General features: G+C 32.5%; 1 protein-coding gene across 4 annotated transcripts; it reads left to right on the forward strand.

Annotated features, from left to right (window-relative positions):
• Positions 1–665: 665 nt before the first annotated feature.
• Positions 666–5,692, forward strand: LOC108466996 (F-box/kelch-repeat protein At1g26930-like). Of its 4 annotated transcripts, none has more exons than XR_001868743.2 (3): positions 717–1,443; positions 1,966–3,755; positions 3,939–5,692. XR_001868743.2 is itself a non-coding variant. In XM_017767425.2 (2 exons), the coding sequence occupies exon 2, from the start codon at positions 2,103–2,105 to the stop codon at positions 3,645–3,647; it is 1,545 nt and encodes a 514-aa protein (XP_017622914.1). In that variant the 5' UTR covers positions 666–1,443; positions 1,966–2,102; the 3' UTR covers positions 3,648–5,692. The 4 variants fall into 4 exon arrangements, 2 of the variants coding, with proteins under 2 accessions (XP_017622914.1, XP_017622915.1); XR_008277222.1 differs by having other exon boundaries at positions 2,032–3,755; XM_017767425.2 differs by having other exon boundaries at positions 666–1,443; positions 1,966–5,692.
• Positions 5,693–10,690: the final 4,998 nt, after the last annotated feature.

The following is a 10,690-nucleotide window of genomic DNA, read 5'->3' on the forward strand; positions in this document are numbered from 1 at the left end:
TTCCCACCTAATTAGCTAATTTAGCAGAATAACTTTTGCAAATTGAGAAATCACTCAAATTTGTTAGGTCTGTTTATGGTTATTTTTGGCCTCATCTTTAATTTGGCTTGAAAAATACCTTTTTTATTTAAAAATAGGTCAAATTATAGTTTTACTCCTTATAATTTAAATTGGAATAATTAGATCCTCTAATTTTATAATATCATTGCTTTGTCCAAGTAGCCTGTTAGCTATTTTAGTTTAAAATACTAATATTAATATTTCTTAAAAGAAATCATTTTAGCACAAAACTAATTGCTAATATTATATAAAATTAAAATATTAAGATTAAATCGGATTAAATCATAATTTAATTTAAAATATATTATTTAAATCTTTCGAAAGATTGAACCATTTGTGGAATCGTAAATCTGGAATTTGATTTTTTTTTAAATAATCTTGTGGTAGGAAAAAAATGGGATTAAAAGCAAACCAAATATGTGGACGTGCTTAAAGTATCATATTAAGGGATAATTACGATTTTGATTAAGATTAAGATTACGGAAGTGATGATGGATAATTGTAGTGTGTAATTTGACTAGTCAATTCGATAATTACTTAATTAGTGTGGAGCTTAATTTGTCTTCAAAAACGGCAGAAGCAGGGGATAAAAACTCCACTAACGGAAGCTGGCAGGCAGAGATTTGACCATTCCCCCCCTCATTCATATATTTACTACTTGCACTGTTAAAAGGCGTAGGGGTACCTAAAATCTATTTTCTCCCATTAAATTCATATATTTTTTAAGAAAAGAGAGTGAGAGAGAGGGACAGTTTTTATTCCATCACCTCCTCCGCCTCATCATCATCAATCACATAGTCAACACGTGTCTCACCCGGCGCTAACCGGTTACCGGTTTTCACTCCCCCTCCCCCTTTTTGTAGGTCCCACCACCGCCACCATCGCCGCCGTCCCCCGCCTGCCCTGCCTTCCCCTCATCACCACCCTCCCATTCTCTTTTTTTTTTTTTCCTTTATTTATAATTCGACTTCCGAAAACAAACAAAACGTAAAAACGAAAAAAAAAAATTATTTCATTAAACAATTTTTATTTTTTTATTTTGGTTTGGAGAGAGAGAAAGAGAGAGAGCAAGTTTAAAGAGAGATAAAGGGGGTCTCTTATAGATTTTGCTCGCAAAGCCAAAACGAAAGCTCCCTCGCTCTGATTTGCAGAGAAAATCCAAAGGACAAATTAACCAGCCTATAGAGAAACAGAGAGAAAAAAAAAAAGAAAAAAAAATTTAAACGAAGAAACACGAGAACGCGAAGAACAACAACAGCAAATCAAAGGAACAACAACTGAAAAAAGAAAAAAAAAAAAAGAAAAGAAAGAGAAAAGAGATAGTGTATTAATTTTTTGACGGAAAGAGATTCATTTCATTTTTTTCTTCTTCTTATCCAGTCAGTAAGTTCTTCGCAACATTAGTATTATGATTCTTTTATCATTTCCTTTATATGTCACTTCTTCGCTTTTGTTATTATTCTTTCCTTCTTTTTTTCTTTTAATTTAATATTTCTATTTCGTTTATCACTTTGTGTTTATCTACTAATTAATGAGATGATATTAATGAAATTATAAACAGATCTGATTAGCTTACGTTTCTTCTATTAGTTTGAATCTGATTGTTATTTTATTTGTTTTTGTTCTTGTTTGCCTTCAATGAAATTCTGAGATCTGGTACTTATTTTTCTTCAGCTTTGTTTGATCGTGAATTCTTTTGTTCTTGTTTTAACCAAATTTGCTTATGTTTAATTATTGTTTTTGACTTCTTTATTTTTTTTTTCGCCGCTGAATTTTTTTTTCATTTTATAAGCCTGAATTTGGATCTTTGTTTTATTGGATTCGAGTTCCTGTTTGGTTTGGTTTATCGTTTTGAAAATTTATCTGAAACTGCTCCCTTTGTTTGCCCCTTGTTTTCTTGAATAGGTAGAATTTGTTAATCTTGACTGCGTTATGTTTTGGGGGGAGAAATAAAACTTGTGGTTGTTACAGTGATTTGAAAATTCCCATTGTTATTTTTGGGGATTTTCCCGTCTGAAGTCGGGAGGGGATCCTAAAGAGTCATGTTGGAGAACCGGTGCTGCAAGTCCTGTTTGGTGTTTGCAAGCTCTTGTCAGGAAGAAAGGAAGTGGGCTTACATGTACAATGGGAAGCGACCACGGGAATTCTCTGAATCCGATGGTTGTCAGGAAACCAAGTTGTCGAAGCTATCTTCTGATGATTCCTCGAGTGACGATAATAATTCTAATGCTTCTTCTCCACAAGACTCAGGTGACTTTCTCTTGCCAGGTTCTCATGACCAATCCGGTGACGATAGTAAGCGATCTGATTCTTCCTCGGATACAGACTCTTCTCTTATCCACCACTGCTCCATTGGTCTAGACAAACCGGATTTGGTTAACCAATCAGACAGTGACAGCCTGTCAGATTCTGTGGAGGAGTCACCAGAGGAACAGTCTGAGGATGATGGTGAAAATGATGATAGCAGCTTTTCTGATTCTCCCGAGGATGGTCATCGGAGTAATGCTGGGGATTCTTCGTCAGACTTGGATGCATTAATCCAACCAATTGGGAGAGATAATTCCATCAGTTGTCTGATTAGGTGCTCGAGGTCTGATTATGGTTCCATTGCCTCATTGAATCGGAGTTTTCGCTCCTTAATCAGGAGTGGCGAGATCTATAAGTTGAGGAAGCAGAACGGTGTTGTTGAGCATTGGGTTTATTTTTCTTGTCACCTCCTTCAATGGGAGGCATTTGATCCAATTAGGCATAGGTGGATGCATTTGCCAAGGATGCCTCCCAATGAATGTTTCATTTTTTCGGATAAGGAGTCCTTGGCTGTTGGAACTGAATTGCTTGTATTTGGGAAGGAGGTAACTTCCCAGGTTATATATAGGTATAGTATTCTGACGAACTCATGGACTACTGGGACCAGTATGAATGCTCCGAGGTGCTTGTTTGGATCAGCTAGTCTTGGAGAAATTGCAATTTTAGCTGGTGGTTGTGACTCTCAGGGTAATATCCTGAGCTCTGCAGAAATGTACAATTCTGAGACTCAGAAATGGGAGACTCTCCCAAGCATGAATAAGCCAAGGAAGATGTGTAGTGGTGTATTTATGGATAAGAAATTTTACGTGATTGGAGGAATTGGTGGAGCCGGGAAGGATGCACGGGTTCTCACTTGTGGTGAGGAGTATGATTTAGATACAAAAAAGTGGACTGAAATTCCCAATATGTCTCCTGGAAGAAGTGGAGCGGCCGCAGAGATGCCTGCGGCAGCTGTGGCACCCCCTCTGGTTGCAGTTGTTAATAATGAACTGTATGCCGCTGATCATGCTGGCATGGAGGTAAAGAAGTATGATAAGGAGGGGAACTCATGGTTGACTATTGGAAGATTGCCAGAAAGAGCAGTTTCAATGAATGGTTGGGGGCTTGCATTCAGAGCATGTGGAGATCGCCTTATAGTGATTGGTGGACCTAGGGCTTTAGGTGAAGGTTTTATTGAGATCAATTCATGGGTTCCGAGCGAAGGGCCTCCCCAATGGAACTTGCTTGCCAGAAAGCAGTTGGGTAACTTTGTGTATAATTGTGCTGTGATGGGATGCTAGAGAGATAGAATTTGGTGGCATCTCGTGCGGTTGAATGGTGCTGCGCTGCCACTGGGGTTTGCACCATCGGTTTTTTCTTAAACACACAACTCTGAATTTTTACTAATGGTAATTTCCCCTTCTTTCTTTTTTACATCTTTACCCTTTTGGATGGGGGATGATGGGGAAGATTTCAGATTACTCAAGATTCAATAGAATGTTTTATTGATAGGGGTGTCTTGAGTTTTTATTTCTTTTTCCAAACTTTCATTCAAAATTTCTTCGATTAAATTTGTCTTCCCCCGTTTTCAGTGACATGAGAACTTGCAAAGGCTGGCGTCATTAGCACAGGAATAGGTTTAATAATTTGAAGTACCAACACATTGGTAGGTTGCCATTAGAGTTTGTTGAAAGCTTTTTAAGAACACAGAACTAGTCATATGGGTTTCTTCTTCCTTAATTTTCTTGGAATTGTCTTCAAGGGAGGAAATAAGTTCCGGAGGCTGTTATCTTAGATGTTTGCTGATGTACTGATTACATTGATCATTACAATTGATGAACTATATACTCCCAGAAATTTTCTTATGTACACTTTGGAATCCTTCATTGTTTTTAGTTTCTTTTGTTCAGTTGGATGGTGCCAGTTTCTCCTTTTGCTCGATTTTCTAATTCATAAGTTCTATTCTTTCCCATACTTTCCCGCAATTAGTCTGATATATTGAATAGAGTGGATGAGACTTTTTACTTTCAACTTCTTCACATTTACGATAAGTTATAGATTTTCCAGTTCAAGAATCTTGATAAATAGAATTGTAATTAGGAAATGCGATACTATCATTACTAACCGAAAACTTCCTTTTAAGTATCAATCTGGCTGCATCATTGAAAGCATCAGCCAGTCAGTATATTGTATATCTTTGAGAAGCTAGGTGTTAAATTGCAAATATGGCATTTGCTGTGCAATTGTTTTGTGGGTGAGGTGCAAAGGAATATTTCATTTAGAGTCTAGGTTTCCCATAGACTATTATATAGATATATCGAAAGCAGTATGTTAATTGAGGAAACCATGTCCTTCCTTAATTAGAGAGGCTTGTAGTATTTCAACTCTTTGCTTTTCTGTGGATGACATAATGTCTCTGTATGTGTGTGCTTTTCTTTAATCCATTTTATTGCTGCAGGGCTCATTAGATGAGTAGTAATGAAGAATATATGGTGAGTACATTTATTGTTAAACTGAGTGTGTAGATTTCAGAGAACTTTTTCTTTTAGTTGATTTGGTGAAATGCAAGAGTAAAATGCTGCATCTTGTTCGCCTTGCCTTGCTCTATGCTGCAACCACATCTTCGGAGTTTCCATGTTTTAATTTCCCGTTTCATGCAATGACTCGATTTTTACTTGGCTTTGCCATACTGATTGTGCAAGTTCCAAGCCTCATAAAAGTAGTAGGTAGTTTAGTAAGAATTGGTAGTTTTAACTCTAGCGAGACAAGTAGGAGGATGAATCATGAGAAATAAATGTGAGGTGGAAATATATGATATTTCCTAGGACAGAAAAGAAAGGGGGCAGAAAATTAGATAGACATTTGTCATTTGAGTCGGAATCTTTTTGATATTGTGTCACTAGCATTATAGCTAGGATTGATTAATGATCTAAATAGAGTACAATAGTAAAACCCAGTTTTGGTTTCAGTGTTAGAAAACTGTCAGAATTAATCTTAGAAGCTGTGTTTGTGAATCAGTGGCTTCATTGAATCCCTGGAGCCAATGGCAGATAATTCATACACATGTATATACGGTAAATATACTCATGTCGGATATATAGTCTGTTGGATTGTGCAGCCAAAGTTGGCACAGAACTTGCCCTGGACCATGTTGATTGGGTGATGATGATGAAACCAAGTTAGGCCTACCATTTATTATGTTTTCATCATTTTGTTTTTGTGGTAAAACCAAGTAAATTTCACTGTGAACAAAAAGCAGTTGAAATTGAAAAGGAAAAAAGAAGGTACTGTACTGATATCTGAACTGAGCAAATATCAAATGTGAATATGATTCTGCAAAACAAAATTGTCTTATATGCGCAACGAATATTACCAATTTTTAGCTACGCACGTGTGTGAATCATGGTATAATGTTTCAATTGTATTTATTATTGCCAAAGTTTTGAAATATATATATATAAATTTATTGAATTCTTTAAAAAATATCCCACAATTTAGTTCATCACTAATTTATCAAATTTTCACTCAGTCAATTTTACTCTCTTTTTTTTTCTTTTAAAAAAAGTGAAATTAATGCAAATATATAGATTTCTTTGGTAAGAATAAAGAAATAGGTCTGTACATGTTGAGTTTAGACTAAAGTTAGCTCTATTGTCGTGTTAATAGAAGTGAATTTGCATATCTACTCCTTGTTGCCATGCCGTTAACTTCAGTTTTTATTTCGGGTGTAAGTGAGATTTAGTTTTTCTTTTTAAATCTTGGCAAGGCTTTAAGATTGTTCTACATTGTCATTTGTTTTTTTTAATTATACAAAACTTTAAAATAATTCAAATTATTTTATAAAAACTATGGAAATTTATAAAAATGATAAAAGATATAGAAAAATAATAAAAATATAAAAATTCTATAACAGTTATAGTTTACAGTTTTTCCCTTAACCCTTTTCAGTACTTGCTGCCATATTATTATAGTAGGATAGATCTTTTATTATAGTTGAAAAAAATGATAAACTGGAAAAAGAAAAGAAAAGAAAAATACTAAATTTAACCCTTTTTTTTGGCATAACATAAAATTTAGCTCTTAATGTTTATATATTTTCTCAATTTATCCCTTATTTTTTGATATTCAACCTTTTAAAAGAGGTGAATTTGACCATCAACTTATCAAAAAGACTCTAACTATTGTTTTTAAATGGAAATATTGACTAAAATATTTTTAAACATGGCAACCTTCATGGTAATATACATGTACTGCATGCTATTTTTTTTTGAAATTTTTTAACTTTTAAATTATTTATTGATGTTGCGTTATGTTAGCATGAAGTATACGTAAACTGTCACGTCAATATTGTTAAAAAAAATGAATGTTTTAGACAACATTTCTGTTAAAAAGCGATTTGACACTTTTTGAAAAATTAATGATTAAATTTAGTTTTACAAAAGAATAATAACTGAATTGACAAAAAAATGTAGGCATTAAAGATTAAATTTAACATTATGCCTTATTTTGTGCTTTCTGGTTAGGGTTTGAAATGTTTGTTGATTAGTGATGTCGACGCATTTATGGAGAAACAATAATAGTTGAGTAGATGATAAGACTATTGAATTGTTGGTTTAAAAATAAATAATGAAATATAAATTCATAAAATTTTATAAAAAAAATATAAACTGGTTCAATCAGTTGAATCAATTTTTCATCGATTTGCAATTCAATTTAATTTATATCCGATTATTTTTCAACGGTTGGACCACTGATTCTGACATCATTGCTTAAGGTTTTATTTTATTTTGGATGAGTTTGTAAAGAAATGGAGGGATAAAGTACATAGTTGCATAAAATTTGAGTAGTAGCTTCTTCGTTTGAAGTATATGTTATGAAATTAGTGAAAAGAATTATAACAACAGTTGGTCATCTGAAGGAAGCTGAAAATTGAGTGAAAAGAGCCGCATGAGGTGGAGATACGTCAACTAAAATGTATTTGTGGCTCAGCATTCATATATGAAGCTGATGTAAAACACATGAATGAAATAATAAAAATTCCTTTTAGTTCTCTCTCCAATTCTCTTCTTTTTTCTGCTCTAAATCACCAATCACTTATTCTCTGACAGGATAGTGTGAAAATATATGTAAATTCAACACAAGTTATTTAAAATCTTTGTAAAGGTTTCCTCCATAGTTGGCAAAGTTGTATTAGCCAACAACCTCTTGATTCAATTGGCAGAAGCATTATGTTGGCAAGAGAGTCTAAGCAACCCCATTCCCTTTATTCAATCATAAATACAAAAGGTGGGTGGAAGAATTTGATTTGAATAGAATCAACCAGAAAACAAAATTAACCTTACTTTTAAGATGTTAATTTTTTAGTTTATTTTTTTAAATAATTCTTTTATATTTTTTGAAAGTTTTAAAAGTTTTTTTTTTCTATTCACAAAGGTTAAGGTGTATATTGCATATATACTAACTGATCTAAATCAAAATATGATGACTGTTACATTTTAAAAATGACTACCTGATTAAACTGGTAAATTTCAGTTGGGCTGAAAATGTGTCTTACAACCTCAAATCCAACCCATATTTAGTAGGGTGAAGAAAAAAAAACAAGGAGGCTAAGCAGACAAGGAGGAGCCATATCCTAAAAATATGAGAGCTGCAATAAAACAAAAAGGCAAAATCCAATGAAGATATTTCTCCTTTGTTTGTTAAGGTACCATTAATGGCAAAATCCAATGGTATCATGTTACATTTACCTATAGGTTAGCCCAATATGAATAGGCTAATTAATGTAGTTAGAATGCCTTAAAACTCCTAAGTGTGAGTCAAGGAATTGAGCATGCTAAGTAGTTATCAAATTGTTAACAAACTGATCAGTAAACAGATTAAGTATACCAACATGATCATTAGGTTATTGGGCAACTCAAATGCTAGCTCTACAACTTTCATATGCACTCTTTTCCTCATTACACTGTTAAGCTATCTTTTTTTTTTTTTTTTTCAATTTTTACAAAAAGGGTTCAATTCATCTTTCATACGACAACTCCTCTAGTCCAATCTATCATCAAAAAAATATCTGTCTCAATCAACTTTTTCTAGAAATATTTTTGTCGAGAACAAAATCTATTAAGATAGGAATTATTATTATTCTTATGAACAAAGTAAACCCAGATGTAAAATTATATATGAATTTGTATCTCCTCATAATCTAAAACCGCCAATAGATCTTCACATTAGGATGTCCTTTTTTAATCATATAAAAGAGCAAATGAGTGTTTGATTAGTGCATAATATGTTTAGTTGTGGGCCTGAGGCAAGCAGGCCCAGCCAGCATTAGCATCAATAAAGTGCAGTTGCAGCTAAAAAGTAAAATGGAATTGGTGAGTATTCCCTCTTCTTTGCCTTGACAATAATGGGATATCAATTATATCCAAATATCTCCCACTAAATATTTGCTACAACCAATCAATAATTAAAAAGCATACCATATTTCATTTCTCCTTTTATTTCTCTCCCTCTTAACCATCACTCTTTCAACATTAATTATTCAAAATTCATCTAACTATATGTAAATTACTTATAAAATCTTTAATTAAATATTAATTGAGTTTCAGCTCAATTGGTATAAGTACTATTGTCAATGTAAGAGGACGTGGATGCGCTAAAATGCATTATTCTCCTATTTATGAGTTGGGGAGGGACTATGAGTAGTTCTAAAAATTGTGTTATAAAAAGTAGATATGATCAAAACCTATAATGAGGAAGATGTTTGATTTTGAAAATGTTTTTATTTTAATTTTCAATTTTAAAAATTTTAATAACACATTTAGTAAATAATTTTTTCAATAATGAAAATATGAAAACATTTTAATACATATTTTCCTCTAATAGAAACATGAAAAATACAAAAAAAATTATATATTTATATGGATTCCATATTTGAAAATTGTTGAAAAATATTTTTCTTGTTTTAAAGTTTTCTTATTTTATGAAGCATTTTAAATAAACGAATGAAATTAGAGGTGCTTATGGGTCGGGCCAGGTTCAGGCCTGGCTCAACTAAAAATTCAGGCCCATTTACTAGGCCTGGGCCTAGTCCGGCCTGAAAAATGGGCCTAAAATTTTGCCCAAGTTCAACCCAGATAAAAATGCTAAAACTCAGGCTCGACCTACCGGCCGGTATTAATTTTTATATTATTTTATATAATTTTAAATATATATAATATATCAAAAATACTAAAACATCAAAATAAATATTTCCCAACAAATTGAAAGTAAATTTTAAAAATATGTAGACTTAAATAATACTAAGACAAATGCAACTTAACAAGCAAATGCCTCTAAAATAATAACAAAATTAACAAATGACTTTAAAATAATAACGAAATTAACAATAAAATAAGTTTTATACAATATCCAAACAAAAACGATAAAATAGTAGCAATATAATAGTAAAATGGTAGCAAAATAGGGAGAAAATAACAAAAAAATAACATTAAAAAAAAAGTAGATTTTTTGTCCTTTAGTGAATTCGGGCAAGGCCCGGGCCAAAAATGCCTTCCTCGAGGCCCGACTCATTTTTAAACGGGACTTATTTTTTTGTCAAAGTCTATTTTTAGGGCCTATATTTTTGTTCAAACCTTCTCATATTTCGAGTGGGCCTTCAGGCCGGGCCGAGTGGCCTGACCCATGATTAGGTCTAAATGAAATTAACTGTTTTTTTTTTCCTGCTTTTAACATATTTCATTTCAAAATTTTAATCTTATCATTAGTTTATTCTATTTTTAAGAAAACCAAAATGAAATGACTTCTATTTCTTGAAACTAAACATAATTTATTATAAAATATTTATATTTTAAAAAATTATAATTTTTTAAAATTAAATAAATGAAACTATAATCTTAATATAAGTCTCAAAATAGATGAGTTATAAAATTTTGATAATTTTGATTTTGGATTAAAATATATTTTATTTTCCATAGCTATTTTTATATATTTAAATTTGTAAAGATATTAGGGTTTTTCTCTTGTTTTTTTTTGTTCCTTTTGTCTGTACGAATTCACAGGTTGGTGAGTACGCCTTTCTCTCAATCTTTTTGAGCGTTGAAGAGTTTTGAGTTTTTTTGTTTCATAAAGTGCCCAATTATCAATGGAGGAAGATCTAGCTAATTTTAAGTATTAGCGACGAAGAGGAAGACCTGTTACTAGAACAAGATGAAGAAGAGGGATATGAAGATGATTTTTGCATGTGTCTAGTGGAAAAAATCTTAACTAATGGGATAGTTCACTTTTCATCAATGAGAAACATCCTGGCCGAGCTATGGCACCTAATTGGGGGTGTCTCTATTACCGA

The sequence above is a fragment of the Gossypium arboreum genome, chromosome 13 (assembly GCF_025698485.1).
Source record: "Gossypium arboreum isolate Shixiya-1 chromosome 13, ASM2569848v2, whole genome shotgun sequence".
In the NCBI taxonomy this organism is placed as follows: Eukaryota; Viridiplantae; Streptophyta; class Magnoliopsida; order Malvales; family Malvaceae; genus Gossypium; species Gossypium arboreum.